This window comes from Ostrea edulis, chromosome 8, assembly GCF_947568905.1.
Source record: "Ostrea edulis chromosome 8, xbOstEdul1.1, whole genome shotgun sequence".
NCBI classification, from domain to species: domain Eukaryota; kingdom Metazoa; phylum Mollusca; class Bivalvia; order Ostreida; family Ostreidae; genus Ostrea; species Ostrea edulis.
The window spans coordinates 44,777,443-44,797,821 of NC_079171.1; the positions used below are offsets into that span (position 1 = coordinate 44,777,443).

A 20,379-nucleotide genomic window follows, 5' to 3' on the forward strand; every position below is an offset into this window, starting at 1 on the left:
TACATCATGTCAAAAATAAAAATTCAAATGACTCTTATATTATCAATATCTAGTATAATTTTCCTTAGAGATTAAAGTGAAGTGTTTCGGTTCAAGAAAATAATTGAAGCGAGGACAAAATCTTTATTAAGCTATATTTTTCTTGGGGGGTGGGGAGGATAAACAATCGTTTCATTTGTGAAAGAAAATATATATTGAAATCCTCCAAATTTATACTGAATATTGTAAAAATACTAATGACGTGTTGGTTGTGTCCTTTGTGTGTGTGTTTCCTTGTTATTATTGTTTGTGTGCATTGATTGCTGTAAGCGTATATGAATATACGTAACGTTTTCATCAGAGAAAGGAATGACAACCTTGCTGTTTTTCCATATAATTCAAAAATATTATTTTCCTTTCTTGTTCCATTTCTTTACATGATTTACATACAGATATTTGTACCAGGTATTTCCATAAACTTGATGGCATATATCTAAACAAGAATATAATGACCGAACGTTGAATTCAGAGAGGTCACAATTTAAAATTTGTGTCGCAATACAAATATTCTTATCAGCAAAGAAATGTTCCCATCAATCTACCATGGTTTAGGGTTTCTGTATTGTTAACACCAAATTAAGCCTTGCAAAAAAATTATCTGTAAATTCTATTTTAGTAAAATACCGTATTCCAAGTTTTCCTTTCCTTCTGTTTTCTTTTTTGTTGATTGGCAATGTATTTGCTTATGATGTTAATGATAAAGTGAAAGCCGATCCCCTTTGCTGAACCCCATTCCAGCTTTTTAAATGAAGGACGATTTGACAGCGGATTTTATTTGTGCTGTCTCTCTTCGCCAGAACGGTATGTTATTTTGTTTTTTACCCAATAATCCGCTGATGACAATTTCAAACAAATAATCCAACATAAGTATAGTAATTTGAGAACGAATGTATATTAAAAAATTGACCCGGCTGTATATAATTAGAAAATTTGAGAATCCTAAACATATCATGAATAAAATTAGAACTCTCTTTCCTATATGGACCTTCTTTTTTGTTTTTACCCAATTAATCCCGGGGTTCAAATAATAAATTTCATTTACCAAGACTGTGTGTTTTTAACCTAGTTGACAAGTTTAAATGAAGAAATCATTTTAGTGAGCAATCCTGGGATGTATTTAATACTTTAAAAGTAAAAAAAAAATCATTAAAAGTAAATGCCATAAACTTCAGGAATCCTGAGGATTTTTCCAGGTTGATCGCAAAAAGATACTAATTCTTCAGTATAATTTATATTTTTTCAAGTGACCTTTTGAAATAAAAATCGATTTAGAATAGTAAAGTTAAAAAGTAAGAAATATGCCAAGTAGGATTTGGACAAGATAAGTGTGACGAAATCGTATGATGGCTTTCCTTTCCTAAAAACCGCACACCTTTTGGTAAAATATTTTGCATCATAAAGTTTTTATGTGAAAAGGAGCAACTATACTACGCTGATTTAGTGTTTTACATAATATGTATATATCTTTTAGAAATTTATGTTTCTAAATTTTGATATGAAAAATGTTGTACTAGTATAATAATTTAATTGTTTAACTTTACTATTGGTAGTGGTTAAATAACAATGGTTTGTTGTTGGTGTGACGGTACGTGTTGTCCTTCTTTGTTGTCGGTTGTTAATGTCTTTTGTTGTTGTCCTTAAAGATGTTATTCTGCTGCTCTAATTTGGTCTGCACGGATTCAACGTAGATGAGGCACTAATAAACGAGGTTCATTTACTCGAACTGTTATCATAGAGATGAAATAAGTGAATGGAAACATCGTTTACGAATTTTAAGATCCATGTATGCCTGACTAGAAATGTTAGCATAGAACACTAATTTTCAAGTAAAGAAGCTAAAGGCAGTTATATGCGAGATTACAGTCCATTACTCTCAGTTTTATCTGATACAAGTTTGAAAAATGTATTTATTTCCATTCATTAGAGTTAAAACTAACAAATTATCAAATAAAATACATATGTCATCACACTTTTTAAGATACGAGACGTACATAAACAGAATCATATATCACAGTCAGAAAATTGCAATTTTCCTTAAACAGCGTTATCAAAATTTCATACAAACTGGTCATGACGATATAGTAGCAATCATAACAATTTCATGAAACTGTATCTTCACAAAAATATACAAAATGTCTGTAAAATTAAAGGAAATCTATCGCATAATAGACTTGATAAAGTAATCAATAGAAACAGAGTTATTGCCCTTGGATTTAATATTTTAAAACGTATAATTGATTATTCATCTATAACTTAGACTTTTAAAATAGTTTATTTTTAACAAATTTTTTTACAATAACTATCGGAAAAGACTCCAACCAAATTTATGTTCCTATCACGCATAAATGTAAATAAATCATTGATTTTGCAAAATCTGATGACATCACAGGAGGGTGGAATTACTTTAACTCGTAGCCATTCAGATTATGGCCATAAAATACCCACAAATGTAATTTTGCAAAACTATTTTTAAATGTTTCACTATTGCTAAAAACCCATATTTTCTATGAAATCATCTTTATGTTTGCATTATTCACAAATCTTTACTTAAGAATTCGAAAATTGAAATCTTTAAAAAAGAATCTTAATATTGTTGCATTTCAGGTATAAATGATCGATCTACATTTGTTGTTTGATAAAATAATAGAAAATTCTACGTTAACAAAACATATTCCTACCTCATTTGATACGGCCAACATCTTGAGCTACCCATGGCCCACCTCCATTCTACTTCAGTTTTTGATACAGTAAAACAACGAAGATTCTATTTCATAACCTTTTATATAGACATTTATTGATTATTGCTTATATGTAATTCAAGGTAAATGAAAACACACCTGATAATGATGATTATTCTTTTTAAGTTTTATTAGAATAACACATTCGTTGGCTTTCATATTCTCCACTTTTCAACCCCACGTATTTGCACATTCATAATTTTTTATTTTGCATTTTTATACTTCACTTTACGGTATTTGCGAATTCGTACTTGCAAACTCTGTTTTAACCTAATGATATTTGCATATTTATACTTCCATCCCTGTTTCAACCTTACGATATTTACATACCAAAACGTGCAACCTTGTCTCTACATATCTTACCGTGTTCATTTTTACAGATGTTGCGCCTTGCTTTGTCCGTGTTCGCCTTGGTGAGTGTTCATGCCCTGGCTATCCAGTTTGACGTCATGCTGGATAACGAATGGGAGATGTTCAAGGTCACCTACAGGAAGAACTATGGAGGAGAAGAGCATAACAGGTGATAACGCATGCGCATGAATCTCCCAGATCCATATATGCGTATTCCAACATTTTGAAATAAATCAATCAATTTGAAAACCAATCTTCGAGTATCTATCAATATATCTATCGATTGATTTACTTGCTAATATACCCAGCTCTGAGTCATCGATCAATCAACCGGATTCTTTGAATCCGTCGGAATCAGTCAGTCGGAATAGTTGCCGTAAATAACAATGGGCGGATCCAGAATTTTTTCAAAAGGTTAGGGTTGAAGATCCAAAAATAGTTCACATTTCCTTTCTGTTCAAAATGCTCAACCAAAGAGGGGTGGAGGTTAAAAACCCCATACCACCTTTAGATCCGCCACCTTTAATTATACACTAATTTGTAAGACAGCGTTCAGGGTGCTACTAACTATCATGTAACAAAAGCAACTCTTTTGGCAGACGACAAATCTGGGAAGACAATATCGGGATTATTGAGAAGCACAACCTAGAGGCGGACCGCGGAGTTCACACATACTGGTTGGGGATGAACGAATATGGAGATATGGTATAGTGAGAAAGAGAAGCGAGAGACCATTGCCTAATATTGTTATTATTTATTTAATCTGAATTTATTTTTGATTAAATTTTTGTTATTGTAGAATATATTTTTCTAATTTTAGACAAGTGAAGAATTCGGAAAAGTTATGAATGGTTTGGTTATGTCGAATAAGACTAAGCACAACCTATTCGAGGCCACACTTGATGTAAAAGACCTACCAACTTCCGTTGATTGGAGACCAAAAGGATACGTCACTGAAGTAAAAAATCAGGTGAGCCAGCACGCTACTGCAAAATGTTTTGTGTTCGCAGTATATCTGTATTCAACTCGTAAGTAATAAATTCCTTTATTTTGACGGTTAGAATAATCTAAATATATCTGTGTATCAGGACAACCCCTCAACATGCCTCTCGTGTACCCGCAATGTAGCAGAGAATTGCAGAATTGCTCCGAAACGGCGATTTCACAATCGCCAAAGAATAAACGCGTAAACAACTAACCTCAATGATAGTTCTTAAGTCTTTAGGACTGTAAAAAAGTGAAATAAGATTGTAAAACTGAACACTTTGAAATGTCACTTTTCTTGATTCAAATTGACTGCCATTTCACCGGAAACCGCCATTTGATTCCAAAAATTAAATTACGCTTACCTAACTTGCAAAGAACTGCCCATAAATTATCATAATATCACAATTGTATATAGACAACAGTGGAGCACACCTTGCACAAAGATGGAGACCAAAAGGTGGTCGATATGTTGTGGACACATAATTACCATGTAGAATTGAAAGACGAATAATGCCTTTTCGGTGCACTTAATGATTGCAATGTTCATCAAAGGAAGGATATTCTACCTTCATATTAAATTTCTCGATTTTATGCAGGTTTATATGTCAAATGTCTTACACAATAACAGCGTAGTAAAGCCGTAAAAGGTCAAAGTTCCGTATCTAAGACTTAAAAGAAGCTGTAAGCGTTTGCAATGACAACTTCCTGTAAACAGCCAAATTCAAACTTGCAGGCTTCAGTTTCCCCTTTAAGTTAATAAAAATGGATGTACAGGCGAGTGAGTCTTTAGACATTCACGTATGATATGTAACGCGATTTTACCGAAAAATGCACCGTGTAATTTTCATTTTGCTACATTGCGGGTATATGGGACGTTTTCTATCATTACACCGCTTACATAGGACACTATCATTTTTATGATAGTTATTATGTATATTATAATTTGAAGGTACACAATGTGTATGACGTTTAACCCTCTATATTTACAGGGTCAGTGCGGCTCCTGCTGGGCTTTCTCCACTACAGGGTCACTTGAAGGCCAGCACTTCAAGGCCACCAATAAATTGGTATCCCTGTCTGAACAAAATCTCGTCGACTGCTCCAAAGCTGAGGGTAAACCTTTAAAACATGTTTCATTCACATGTTCAATGTATTGAGGCCGTTCTGAATATTTAACAAAATATAAGCTAAAATTTGCTGTCATTAATTCTTAATTTACTGTATTACACTACTTAATCTGTCATCAGTTCAAATTACTTTTCGCAAAATAGAAAATACCCTATATCTACGATATGTGATGTTTTGAAAACATTCTTCCTCTCTCCACCAATAGGCATTCTCATTTCTACTAAAGCTGACCAATGCAAAAACCTTGCAAATGTTTGCTGGGCTATAGTAACTTGTTATTCTCCAAATATAATTAACTTCACTCAGTATCGAACTTTTGTTATACAGTGGATATAGGCCAAATACAAATATGTATGAAAAAAATATTAGACAGCTTGTTGCCCGTAAGGTCCAAAAAACTATCTGGGTTGTTTTGTTTGTTTGTTTGGGTTTTTTGTTGGTCATACAGAACTGTATCAAACATTGCCCTTTAAATTTCATTTGTTGAATTTCCTGAGACAATCCGATTTTGAAAAATATCAATACTGAGACAGTCTAATATTACAATGAATATCACACTGCTCACTAACATGGTAAATTCTTAGACTGAACGAACAAAAAATGTCGCCCCAGAATATCATTACATCACTAATGGAAGAGAATAACTGTATGCGACACACTCCCCATATGTATGACGTAGCATAATACCGTGGTTACAGCTCTTCGCCACCTCTCGGTCTTTAAAGACAAGTTCAAAAGAAGACAGAATGCATTACAAAATTATTCACTCTGTATAGCAAGTGTTTTTCCCCTTTGTGTGTGTCAAAAGTACATTTAACACTCCTTAGCTTGGGAGGTAAATAAAGTACTATTTGTTTTTAATATCAGTTGTTTCTGATGATAGTAAAACGTTATCAACACTACAACACTTATTAGTTTTCATGTTTGGTAACTCCATGCCCGCCAAAATATATTCCGCTAAAATTATAATTTATTATGTGTTTACCTCTGAGCTAGATAATCACTGAATTTAAACCCACAGAAAAAATCCCGCTGTACGGATTATACGTTTTGTATCTCTAACACAAAAGACGTCTGATAGGTTACTTAATCAAAGACATGTGCTTTTGATGGTTGTTATCCCCAGTTATCGTTCTTGCAGCTTCATGTGTGTGTCAGATACATGTAAATCAATTTTGCTATGCGTATTTAATGAATGATTTTTAAATGATGAAATATTTTGTGAAATCAGGAAACAAAGGTTGCCAAGGTGGTTTGATGGATAAAGGCTTCAAGTACATTGAGAAGAACAAGGGTATTGATACAGAAGAATCTTATCCCTACCATGCCAAGGTAATGTCAGGTGGATCCAGTATTTTGATTATTTAAAAGGGGTATTATTATCAATATAACCTATCCATACGGAGGGTAATTATCTCGGTTAAAACATTTCGTCGCCTCTAACTTTTAAGTAGTGGGTCCATATTTTCCATTGTTATGCCCGGCAGTCTCGCTGACACGGGCTGAGTGTTCCTATTGTGTGTTTCTCTTCTCGTAAAACCAGATTCAGTGTAACTGATATTCTTTTTGTACTGCTTTCCAGAATGGCAAATGTCACTTCAAAGCGTCTGATGTTGGCGCAACCGAGACCTCCCACAAGGACATCAAATCCGGAAGTGAAGATGATCTTCAACAGGCAGTAGCTACCATTGGACCAATCTCGGTCGGTATTGACGCAAGCCACTCCTCTTTCCAGTTGTACAGGAGAGGTAAATTTAGGTGTTTTCGATTTCATGCATAAGTTTCACGTTCATCTTTATTTCTTATACATTGTTCTAAAAAAGAACCTATTTCTTATACATCGTTCTAAAAAAAAAAAAAAAAAAAAAAAAAAAAAAAAAAAGAACCCCTTTCCTTTTAGAATGCCTTAATGACTTGCTTACTATAAAAACATCCCTCATGTTATGTTCATGTATTTATGTTGTTATTTTAAAAATAGAATAAAAGTCAAAGAGTTTCGTTCTTTCAATGGTGATTTGATAACATTAAAATCTAGCAGTTGATTTCATTTGGTTGGTTTCACTGCATATCGTGATATTGTTCTGTTAGAGTGATGCACGCCCCCACCTCTACCTCCAGGTAATATTTTCTGATGCAGTTTTGTTATCGTGAAGGGGGTCAGTGGGGTTTCAAAATAAGAAAAACTAGGTACACCAGTGTTTCATATGTGTGGGTTTTTAATTATCATTAATTTTAAAATCATATGAGGAGTTGAACAACTAAATACCAGTCTATTCTTTGTAGGGGTTTACAGCGAGCGTCGTTGCAGCTCCAAGAAATTGGACCATGGTGTACTGGTAGTGGGGTACGGGACAGATGGAGGCAAAGACTTCTGGCTTGTGAAAAACAGGTAAGGGGCGGATCTAAGTGTCTTTTTACATCAATATAATCAAGTTTTTCTCTTCATTTTCATACCCCTCCTCTTTTGCGTCCTTGTGTGTAATAGCTAAAGAAAGCAAATAAAAGCCATGGTCGAAAACTTAATACGCATCGTCGTCTGGATTATATAGACTAGAATTTCAAATTAATTTAGATAAATTATTTTTTTTTTCAGTTGGGGTAAATCTTGGGGGATGGAAGGATACATTGAGATGTCCAGGAACAAGGAAAACCAGTGTGGAATCGCTACTCAGGCCTGCTACCCCGTCGTGTAAAGTGGCTGGATCCGCGTCCTAAATCCATGAGATCAGCCCACATGTTTATGCACTACCGTCCTTCATTTGAACTGTGATTGACAGTTTGTAAAACATGACGAGGAACATCGCATAAAACAAAACCATTATTAAAACATACACTATTTTTCTTTGTTCTGTTTTTCGATTACAGCTAGAAAACACTAAGTACATTACTTTGTACATAATAATATAAATTCATTTCATTCATCTACTCAATTGATTGAATAAATTGCTGTTATTTCATTTTTTGCTGTCGTCTTTAGAATAAGAGAATCCATAACTGAATATGAATCATAAGTGCAGGCACGTAGTAACACACAGAGAGAGGGGGCGGGGGGGGGGGGGGGGGGCGGGACGGGGGCTTACAGCATCCTATTCCCCTTATATTTACTAGCGAAGTTGGTTATTGTTACGTACAAAGTTTGATTGACGTGGTTACCCCCACTTTGTTTTGGTACCAGAAGCAGTGAACAGTGGAAACGTGAGGCGGAACCCGTGTACTGCAGGATGAATCCTATTCCACCTTTCCATCTCGATTCTGGATTCTGAAGTGTTTTAAGGGGGAGGAAGGGGCATTGGTTTTTTTGTTATCTTGTCTTACTGTAAGACATTTATTCTAGACAACCGTGGAGTAAACGTCGTCTCCGAATGCCCCCCCCCCCCCCCCTTACACTCTAGTGAATCACATGACAAATCCTGGGAATTTCATTGGATAACGTCGTATACTCTATAAGCGATCGTGCCCAGTCCTTATGTCGAGTCTATGAACGTATTTTTTTTTACTGTGACGTCATATGGTGCGAAGTGCACAGAGGTACATTTATAACCGAGCTACGTTCCTTGATCACAGTTCGTTATCTTCACTTTCATTTACCAGACAAGTTTAAGGAAAATAAAATAAGGTTAGAAGCAACAAATTTAGAATCTTAGAAAATACAGAAAACATGAATCAAAATCAAATAAGTACATGTAATCAAAATACACCTACTTCTTGTATGAATAATGTCAATATTAGTTGTACCGAATTAATTAGTACATGTACACCAAACTTCAACTTTCGTAGATCTGTTGTGTATATTTACAACAAATAAACCACTAGTATTCTTCCTGTTATTATTGGTGAAACAGAGAGTACTTGTAATGGTTGTATAAAACACATTGTTAGTTATATTATCGATTATAATTGTTAGAAATTAATTAAAATACAAAAAAATATATTCATTTTCTATACCATTAAATATTTGGGGAATGACAAGTAAAATTGCATAATTGGCTATGAAAACTGATTTTATATTAATCGCAGAAAGAAAACAAATATTATGGATACAAGTTTTATGATATAGAAATGACGATGCCTGAATTTATCATGCAATTCATCAAACCCACTAATGACTGTTTAATTAAGTGGGTACTATGCTCTCGTGATTGCTTTTGAAAGCTAAATAGTTTCATATCCTTCGCTCAGGCACTATATTGTTTTCCAAAGCAACACCATGAGAGCATAGTATTCAACTAAAAAGTCATGAATAAGTAATTGAAAAACGGTTCGACGGGTCTGAAGTGCATCATATCAAATTTAATCCCCCAATTGATTAAAACTTATTTCTATTTCTGTGTAAGACTCTACCAGTTGGTACAGATCGTGTTGATGTTTAAAGAGGGATAACCCATTCATACCTCACCGTAAGGGCACTTGCTACAAACAAGTTTCTTCTTCCGAAAATGAAATTAGATTTGTTTTTAGTATTGAAATGAATACATTTAACAGGAAGGATATACTTGATTGCTTGATTATGATATTACGCCATTTAGGCAATATTTCAGCCATTTTACGGCGGTTACTTAATTGAAATATGGTTGGTTGTGAGTGCTTGAGTTTCTCTGATGGCCCCCAGTGAGCCTATTCTTTTTCGAAAATTAGGGGAACGATCTTTTGGGTGCCAAGGGGCTGTGATCCTTGACACGGGACACCCTTTAACGTCCCATCCGACGGATATAAAAGTTAAAAATACATAAACAGGTAAAAAAGATCATTTCGTGTATATAAACAGTTCAAATGTTTCTGTAAAAATTCCATTAATGTAAATATTGTATAATATAATGATTGTCAATGTTTTTAAAAAGGGATTTGATTTTTTAAATACGTGCAGAAGAGCTGGTAGAATTCATATAAAGAGGGGTAATAGAGTTCATAGAGAAGTCCTTCATCTTTAAACTATTTTATATTTGTACTTAATACAACCACACAAAGATAAAAATATATGATGTCAACGCATGTATCCATTTTTGCTTGTGTTAAGAGTCTTTAACATTGATTAGTGCGTCCCATGTGTATATCTGCGGTAGTTATAGAGGCTAACCTTTAACCTCCCTCCTGCACACAATCAGTATAAATGAACGCAGGGACGCAATCTCCTCATATAATGTTTGGTTGCATATCGTTCAGCGTCCCGCTCTAGAATGTTCCACCCATGCACACGGCAACATCACCATTGCCGGTGAAGGGGCTGTGAAATTTAGGCCTATACTCGGCGCTAACGGCCTTTAAGCAGGGAGGGATCTTTATTGTGCCACACCTGCTGTGACACGGGGCCTCGGTTTTCGAGATCGCACCCGAAGGCCAACCCCATTTAGTAGTGTCTTATGATAAGCAAGGGGTACTGAGGACTACCCCGGATCCCAACGGGGATCTACTTCATTGAATGAACATTCTATGGTGGATAGAGAGGGAGGGGGACATCGTCGACGTTCCCATTGTGTTTTGACACACAAAAGAAACAAACTACTGCACAAATAAAGAATAAATTTGCAATATCGCGTAAGCCTGTTATATTTATTATAACCGTTGCAGTGCATATGGGTAGTAAACTGGCATGTAATACGCTTCAGTACCCAAATGAAATGCAATTTATCTCTATTAAGGGGGAGGGGGAGAGGGCTACCCCCTCATTCTATACATTTATCATAAATACAATATAAACATGTCCCCTATCCAGACAATAAAATGCTAAAACTACCAGTACTAGTTACAGAGTTATATGTGGACTGAGGAATTTAAGAATTCCATTTTTGAAAATGCACGAAGGTATGAACTATTTCAAATATATATGAAATTAAAATTTTACTTTCATTTTTGTATGAATTCCCAGTCGTTGAAAAATACGTACTATATTCATCAAGATCCCTACACACATTGACCCCACACCTATAAGGACATGACTATTATTACAGTTCGTGAAGATATATAATCGAAGGCAAAAATATTGGAAATACAAATATTTGGAAATGTATGTTTACCAAAAACATAGTACAATGTATATCCGAGGATATTTTACCTGCACAATTGAAAGTCAAACACAACATCGGTCATCATTTATACTTCCGCAAACCTTTCCAAATTTGGTTTTTATATGCAATTAATTGCAAACTTACACCAATAATGCCATTTAATATTCTGATCCTAATATAAATTAATTTCTATCGTTTAGAATAGTTTAATTTGCACCAATATTCTGATCACATTTTGTCCGGCGTCCGTCTGTCTGTCTGTCCGTAAACTTTTCACATTTTCGACTTCTTCTCCAGAAACACTGGGCCAATTTCGACCTAACTTGGCCAAAAGCATCCTTGGGTGAAGGGCTTTCAAGTTTGTTCAAATGAAGGGCCATGTCCCTTTCAAAGGGAAGATAATCACAAAAATGCAAAAATAGGGTGGGGTCATTTAAAAATCTTCTTCTCAAGAACCACTGGGCCAGAAGAGCTGAAATTTACCTGAAAGCTTCCTGACATATTGCAGATTCAAGTTTGTTCAAATCATGGCCCCCGGTGGTAGGATGGGGCCACAAGGGGGGGGGCAAAGTTTTACATACAAATATATAGGGAAAAACTTTTAAAATCTTCTTCTCAAGAACCACTAAGCCAGAAAAGCCGAGATTTACATGAAAGCTTCCCTGTGGGCTCGAGGTGGGGGACACCGCGGGGTCGTCCGCTTCTGCTTCATGCTTGGATATTTTGTTGAAAGTAGACATTGGCGGCGGGCTGGCGGCTCGGCTGTGTGGCAGGCGGGGTGGTTTCGGCTTCTCCGTCGTCGGCTTACCGCATTTGTGTGGCGGTGTTCCTTTGTCGCCTGCATGTGGTGTTTGTATATCTCAACTGATTCGGTGTGCGGGGGCTTGTTCTGGGTGTGGTCGGTTTTGGGGTCGGGGTGGGCTGCTGGCAGGCGGGTTGGTGGTGCGGGGATTTCGGCGGTCTCGGTTGGGGTCGGCATTTCGCGAATTCTGTGGTCGTTGTGGCGATCTGGTTCGTCAGTGCAGCCTCACGTTGGGTCGGGTGCTGTCTGGCGTGTTTCGTACCGAGTGTTGGGCCGTTCTTGGCGCACTGGTTTTGGCTGTGGATGGCTTCGTTTGCCTGGTCGGAATGTGGGGCTCGCGGCGGGTGTGGACGGTCGGCGGGGGATGCTTGCTCCTCCTGGGCGCCTGGTCCCGCCTCTGGTGTGTCCGGGGTCCGTGTTTGCCCAGTTGTCTGTTTTGTGTTGCTTGTGGGAGTTGTGGGATTGATCACTGTTCGTTATCTTCACCTTGCATGTAGACGTCACAAAGACCGATGAAGGGCTTCAAATTTAGGCCTATGCTCGGCGCTTACGGCCACTGGGCAGTGAGGGTATTTTAGTGTGCCACACCTACTGTGACACGGGGCATCCGTTTTTAAGGTCATCTCCGAGGACCCGTGACATTCACACCTGATGTTGAGCGCTTGGCGATGGAACTGTCACTACCTGTTTTAACGACTTAGGTTTGAACCCCAGCCTTCCGCATTCGTGGCGAACGTTCTAACCTCTCGGCCACCGCGGTGGTATGTGATCAGTGACAATTCTAAAAGGGATATAAAACACCAACCAATCAGAGAATGATAATTGTCACATCAAACCCGGCCATAATTCTCCATAACACAGATAACCAGTTAAACTTGATTGCAATTTTCTTTTTATTTCCAAAAACAAATCAATATTAAAAACAACTGTGCAAGGGAGACAACGAGATCTGTTATTTGTTTCTTGTAGTGCATAGTAAACAATCTTTCGTTCACAAGGAAACACATACAAATACAAGTATTATGCCTTCCTCACTGATGTCTTTCATATAAACTGAATGTAAGGAGTACTCGCACACAGGAAATTCAACAGCAATAGGTCCACCACCAAGGACATACAAGGAATAAACTCAATGTAACTAACAGTCACAAATAGGGAAATGAAACTGGTATTCACACACATGAAATTAAACACGTTTCCGTCGGGTATCCGCGAGTGTTTCCTGTGTATGTCGACTGTTTAACCGAGGAGGGCTGTTGACCAGTGGATATATGTTATGGGAGTTTAATGGTTTCATCAGGGGCTGCAGATTTTTTTTAAAAAAAATAAATATTTATGTCCGGTAAAACGTTTTAGTTGGATTCCTTTAGGATAAGTGAAATCTGCCCAGATTGTCTTCCTACCCTTGTTCCATTTAGATTGTGAAAATACATTCAGAAATGTATTAATAAACTTAAAATATGTTAATGATGTTGATTTTTTTTTTCAAAACCATCCCGTCGTAAAATGGCTGAAATATTGCCAAACGGCGGAAAACCTGAATCAATCGATCAAAACCATCACATTATTTTCCTGTCAAAGATATCCAATAGTGGTATTCCCATGACAACCAATCTAAATGTAGAATCAATATATCTGGTACTTGTATAGCATAGTGGCATAGAGGAGTTAACTTTTGTGTTTTCTGCTAGATATGTTTCATTGAAAAATATTGTTTCTTATAAAACATCTGGAAATAATCCTCAGCCAATAACAGGTGAAATGTTATGATTGAAAGTTTACTTGCAATGCAATTTCAGCAAAATTATATTTTGAAAGTATAAAATTCAATAGAACATTTAACTTGTTAGAGTTTACAATGTTTTTGCATACTTTGAAAAAAAAAAAAAAAAAAATAAATAAATTTTATTTCGGGAGTCCGTGGTCGTTTTTTATGTGAGGACTCAGGCTGTCATTCGCTTCGGTGTTTGGTCTGTCTATTGCCTGTTGTTTGAATGATCATCTTAACTACAGATTGCTCCGCTTGCTTCGTAGGGATATGGGATTCTGGGCAAGCAGGGACGGTGGCCGCTTTTTCATGAATTGAATACAATTATTCACACAGGAAGATAATGAAGTCTTAGGACAAACAAGGATTATTATGCCTTGTTCACAATGTCCTTCACATACACTGACTGTACACGCACTGAAAAATAAAGACCTTCAACACAGAGGGCATACAAGGATTATTGTGCCTTTTTCACTCATGACCTTTCTATGAACTGAATACAACTAGCATTCTTACATTTGAAAATGTATCTAACTAGTATTAACACATGGAAATAAAAGAAATAAAGAGGCCAATCATCAACGACATACAAGGATTATTATGCCTTGTTCACAATTGCCCTTTATATCAACTGAATGTAAACAATATCCACACGCAACTAGTATTCACCCATGAAAATACACAGAATTTGGTTGATTGCGTGTTTTCTTTGTGGTCGGTGTTTGTTTCAGTAGAGGCAGGCTGTTGGCCGCTTTTTCATGAATTGAATGTAACTATTCACAAAGAAACATAATGAAGTTTTAGGACAAACAAGGATTATTATTCCTTGTTCACTGATGTCCTTCACATACACTGACTGTAGACGCACTGAAAAATAAAGACCTTTAACATCGAGGGCATACAAGGATTATTATGCCTTATTCACACTTGACCTTTATATCAACTGAATGTAAACAATATTCACACGCAACTAGTATTGACCCATAAAAATACACAGATTTTAATGGAATGCGTGTTTTCTGTGTGGTCGGTGTTTGAATATAGGTAGGCTTATTACCTGTGTAGTGATGTTGTTGGGGGTTTTGTGGTCAGCGCTCTCTGGAGTCCGTGGTCGTTGTGATGTGAGGATTCAGGCTGTCATTCGCTTCGGTGTTGTTTGGTCTGTTAATTGTCTGTTGTTTGTGTGGTCATCTTAACTACAGATTGCTCCGCTTGCTTGGTATGGATATGGGATTCGGGGCAAGCAGGGGGACGGAGGCCGATTTTACATGAATTAAATGCAATTATTCACAAAGGAAGATAATGAAGTCTTGGGACAAACAAGGATTATTATGCCTGGTTCACGATGTCCTTCACATACACTGACTGTACACGCACTGAAAAATAAAGACCTTTAACAATGAGGGCATACAAGGATTATTATGCCTTATTCACACTTGCCCTTTATATCAACTGAATGTAAACAATATTCACACGCAACTAGTATTGACACATCAAAATACACAGATTTTGGTGGGATTCGTTTTTTCTGTGTTGTCGGTGTTTGAATATAAGTAGATTTATTACCTGTGTAGTGATGTTGTTGGGATTTTGTGGTCAGTGCTCCCGGGAGTGCGTGGTCGTTGTGATGTGAGGATTCAGGCTGTCATTCGCTTCGGTGTTGTTTGGTCTGTTTATTGCCTGTTGTTTGTGAGGTCATCTTAACTACAGATTGCTCCGCTTGCTTGGTATGTGTATGGGATTCGGGGAAGCAGGGACGGTGGCCGCTTTTTCATGAATTGAATGCAATTATTCACAAAGGAAGATAATGAAGTCTTAGGACAAACAAGGATTATTATGCCTTGTTCACGATGTCCTTCACATACACTGACTGTACACAAACTGAAAAATAAAGACCTTTAACAATGAGGACATTGACAGATTATTATGCCTTGTTCACACTTTCCCTTTATATCAACTGAATGTAAACAATATTCACACGCAACTAGTATTGACACATCAAAATACACAGATTTTGGTGGGATTCGTTTTTTCTGTGTGGTCGGTGTTTGAATATAAGTAAGTTTATTACCTGTGTAGTGATGTTGTTGGGATTTTGTGGTCAGTGCTCCCGGGAGTGCGTGGTCGTTGTGATGTGAGGATTCAGGCTGTCATTCGCTTCGGTGTTGTTTGGTCTGTTTATTGCCTGTTGTTTGTGAGGTCATCTTAACTACAGATTGCTCCGCTTGCTTGGTATGTGTATGGGATTCGGGGAAGCAGGGACGGTGGCCGCTTTTTCATGAATTGAATGCAATTATTCACAAAGGAAGATAATGAAGTCTTAGGACAAACAAGGATTATTATGCCTTGTTCACGATGTCCTTCACATACACTGACTGTACACAAACTGAAAAATAAAGACCTTTAACAATGAGGACATTGACGGATTATTATGCCTTGTTCACACTTTCCCTTTATATCAACTGAATGTAAACAATATTCACACGCAACTAGTATTTACCCATGGAAATACACAGATTTTGGTTGGATGTGTGCTTTCTGTGTGGTCTGTGTTTGTTTCAGTAGAGGCAGGCTGTTGGCCGCTTTTTCGTGAATTGAATGTAACTATTCACACAGGAAAATAATGAAGTCTAAGGACAAACAAGGATTATTATGCCTTCTTCACTTATATCCTTCACATACACTGACTGTACACGCACTGAAAAATAAAGACCTTCAACACCGAGGGCATACAACGATTATTATGCCTTTTTCACTCATGCCCTTTCTATGAACTGAATACAACTAGCATTCTCACACTTCAAAATGTATGTAACTAGTATTAACACATGGAAATAAAAAAAATAAAGAGGCCCATCACCAAGTACATACAAGGATTATTATGCCTTGTTCACACTTACCCTTTATATCAACTGAATATAAACAATATCCACACGCAACTAGTATTCACTCCTGAAAATACACATAATTTGGTTGAATCCGTGTTTGTTTCAGTAGAGGCAGGCTGTTGGCCGCTTTTTCATGAATTGAATGTAACTATTCACAAAGGAACATATAATGAAATTTTAAGACAAAGAAGGATTATTATGCCTTCTTCACTGATGTCCTTCACATACACTGTCTGTACACGCACTGAAAAATAAAGACCTTTAACACCGAGGACATACAAGGATTATTAAGCCTTATACACACTTGACCTTTATACAACTGAATGCAAACAATATTCACACGCAACTAGTATTGGCCCATAAAAATACACAGACTTTGGTGGGATGCGTGTTTTCTATGTGGTCGGTGTTTGAATATAGGTAGGCTTATTACCTGTGTAGTGATGTTGTTGGGGTTTTGTGTTCAGCGCTCTCGGGAGTCCGTGGTCGTTGTGATGTGAGGATTCAGGCTGTCATTCGCTTCGGTGTTGTTTGGTCTGTTTATTGCCTGTTGTTTGTGAGGTCATCTTAACTACAGATTGCTCCGCTTGCTTGGTATGGATATGGGATTCGGGGCAAGCAGGGACGGTGGCCGCTTTTTCATGAATTGAATGCAATTATTCACAAAGGAAGATAATGAAGTCTTAGGACAAACAAGGATTATTATGCCTTGTTCACGATGTCCTTCACATACACTGACTGTACACAAACTGAAAAATAAAGACCTTTAACAATGAGGACATTGACGGATTATTATGCCTTGTTCACACTTTCCCTTTATATCAACTGAATGTAAACAATATTCACACGCAACTAGTATTTACCCATGGAAATACACAGATTTTGGTTGGATGTGTGCTTTCAGTGTGGTCTGTGTTTGTTTCAGTAGAGGCAGGCTGTTGGCCGCTTTTTCGTGAATTGAATGTAACTATTCACACAGGAAAATAATGAAGTCTAAGGACAAACAAGGATTATTATGCCTTGTTCACTTATGTCCTTCACATACACTGACTGTACACGCACTGAAAATTAAAGACCTTCAACACCGAGGGCATACAAGGATTATTATTCCTTTTTCACTCATGTCCTTTCTATGAACTGAATACAACTAGCATTCTCACACTTAAAAATGTATCTAACTAGTATTAACACATGGAAATAAAAAAAATAAAGAGGCCCCATCACCAAGGAAATACAAGGATTATTATGCCTTGTTCACACTTGCCCTTTATATCAACTGAATGTAAACAATATTCACACGCAACTAGTATTTACTCCTGAAAATACACAGAATTTGGTTGAATGTGTGCTTTCTGTGTGGTCGGTGTTTGTTTCAGTAGAGGCAGGCTGTTGGCCGCTTTATCGTGAATTGAATGTAACTATTCACAAAGGAACATAATGACGTCTTAGGACAAACAAGGATTATTATGCCTTGTTCACGATGTCCTTCACATACACTGACTGTACACGCACTGAAAAATATAGAGACCTTTAACACCAAAGACATACAAGGATTATTATGCCTTATAAACACTTGACCTTTATACAACTGAATGCAAACAATATTCACACGCAACTAGTATTGGCCCATAAAAATACACATATTTTGGTGGGATGCGTGTTTTCTGTGTGGTCGGTGTTTGAATATAGGTAGGCTTATTACCTGTGTAGTGATGTTGTTGGGGTTTTGTGGTCAGCGCTCTCGGGAGTCCGTGGTCGTTGTGATGTGAGGATTCAGGCTGTCATTCGCTTCGGTGTTGTTTGGTCTGTTTATTGCCTGTTGTTTGTGAGGTCATCTTAACTACAGATTGCTCCGCTTGCTTGGTATGGATATGGGATTCGGGGTAAGCAACGACGGTGGCCGATTTTTCATGAATTGAATGCAATTATTCACACAGGAAGATAATAAAGTCTTACGACAAACAAGGATTATTATGCCTTGTTCACGATGTCCTTCATATACACTGACTGTACACGTACTGAAAAATAAAGACCTTCAACACCGAAGGCATACAAGGATTATTATGCCTTGTTCACATTTGCCCTTTATATCAACTGAATGTAAAGAATATTCACACGCAACTAGTATTCACCCATGAAAATACACAGAATTTGGTTGAATGCGTGTTTTCTGTGTGGTCGGTGTTTGTTTTAGAAGAGGCAGGCTGTTGGCCGCTTTTTTATGAATTGAATGTAACTATTCACAAAGGAACATAATGAAGTTTTAGGACAAACAAGGATTATTATGCCTTGTTCACGATGTCCTTCAAATACACTGACTGTACACGCACTGAAAAATAAAGACCTTTAACATCGAGGGCATACAAGGATTATTATGCCTTGTTCAGACTTCCCTTTATATCAACTGAATGTAAACAATATTCACACGCAACTAGTATTTACACATCAAAATACACAGATTTTGGTGGGATTCGTGTTTTCTGTGTGGTCGGTGTTTGAATATAGGTAGGCTTATTACCTGTGTAGTGATGTTGTTGGGGGGTTTTGTGGTCAGCGCTCTCGGGAGTCCGTTGTCGTTGTGATGTGAGGATTCAGGCTGTCATTCGCTTCGGTGTTGTTTGGTCTATTAATTGTCTGTTGTTTGTGTGGTCATCTTAACTACAGATTGCTCCGCTTGCTTGGTATGGATATGGGATTCGGGGCAAGCAGGGGGACGGTGTCCGCTTTTACATGAATTAAATGCAATTATTCACAAAGGAAGATAATGAAGTCTAGGGACAAACAAGGATTATTATGCCTTGTTCACGATGTCCTTCACATAGACTTACTGTACACGCACTGAAAAATAAAGACCTTCAACACCGAGGGCATACAAGGATTATTATGCCTTGGTCACATTTGCCCTTTATATCAACTGAATGTAAACAATATTCACACGCAACTAGTATTCAACCCTGAAAATACAGAGAATTTCGTTGAATGCGTGTTTTCTTTGTGGTCGGTGTTTGTTTCAGTAGAGGCAGGCTGTTGGCCGCTTTTTCATGAATTGAATGTAACTATTGACAAAGGAACATAATGAAGTTTTAGGACAAACAAGGATTATTATGCCTTCTTCACTGATGTCCTTCACATACACTGACTGTACACGCACTGAAAAATAAAGACCTTTAACAACGAGGACATACAAGGATTATTATGCCTTATACACACTTGACCTTTATATCAACTGAATGCAAACAATATTCACACGCAACTAGTATTGACACATCAAAATACACAGATTTTGGTGGGATGCGTGTTTTCTGTGTGGTCGGTGTTTGAATATAGGTAGGCTTATTACCTGTGTAGTGATGTTGTTGGGGTTTTGTGGTCAGCGCTCTCGGGAGTCCGTGGTCGTTGTGATGTGAGGATTCAGGCTGTCATTCGCTTCGGTGTTGTTTGGTCTGTTTATTGCCTGTTGTTTGTGAGGTCATCTTAACTACAGATTGCTCCGCTTGCTTGGTATGGATATGGGATTCGGGGCAAGCAACGACGGTGGCCGCTTTTTCATGAATTGAATGCAATTATTCACACAGGAAGATAATAAAATCTTAGGACAAACAAGGATTATTATGCCTTGTTCACGATGTCCTTCATCTACACTGACTGTACACGCACTGAAAAATAAAGACATTTA

General features: G+C 37.2%; 1 protein-coding gene and 1 long non-coding RNA gene across 2 annotated transcripts; one reads left to right on the plus strand and one right to left on the minus strand.

The window, feature by feature from the left end:
* Positions 1-551: 551 nt before the first annotated feature.
* LOC125661359 (procathepsin L-like) lies at positions 552-8,081 on the plus strand. Its single transcript, XM_048893349.2, has 9 exons — positions 552-840; positions 3,158-3,297; positions 3,728-3,833; positions 3,949-4,098; positions 5,105-5,228; positions 6,475-6,575; positions 6,826-6,991; positions 7,527-7,632; positions 7,837-8,081. Exons 2-9 carry the CDS (start codon positions 3,158-3,160, stop codon positions 7,934-7,936), a joined length of 993 nt encoding a protein of 330 aa, XP_048749306.1. The 5' UTR covers positions 552-840; the 3' UTR covers positions 7,937-8,081.
* Positions 8,082-12,927: 4,846 nt separating this feature from the next.
* On the minus strand, positions 12,928-15,687 carry LOC130049097 (uncharacterized). The gene is made up of 2 exons (XR_008797620.1): positions 15,382-15,687; positions 12,928-15,191 (listed from the first exon to the last, which is right to left on the minus strand). It is a non-coding gene; the product is annotated as an uncharacterized LOC130049097 (long non-coding RNA).
* Positions 15,688-20,379: the final 4,692 nt, after the last annotated feature.

Bases quoted from the DNA above. Each gene is read 5' to 3' on its own strand.
- LOC125661359 (XM_048893349.2), top strand. From the start codon at position 3,158: ATGTTGCGCCTTGCTTTGTCCGTGTTCGCCTTGGTGAGTGTTCATGCC. The intron at 6,576-6,825 runs GTAATGTCAGGT...ACTGCTTTCCAG, and splicing joins CTTATCCCTACCATGCCAAG to AATGGCAAATGTCACTTCAA. The intron at 7,633-7,836 runs GTAAGGGGCGGA...TTTTTTTTTCAG, and splicing joins TTCTGGCTTGTGAAAAACAG to TTGGGGTAAATCTTGGGGGA.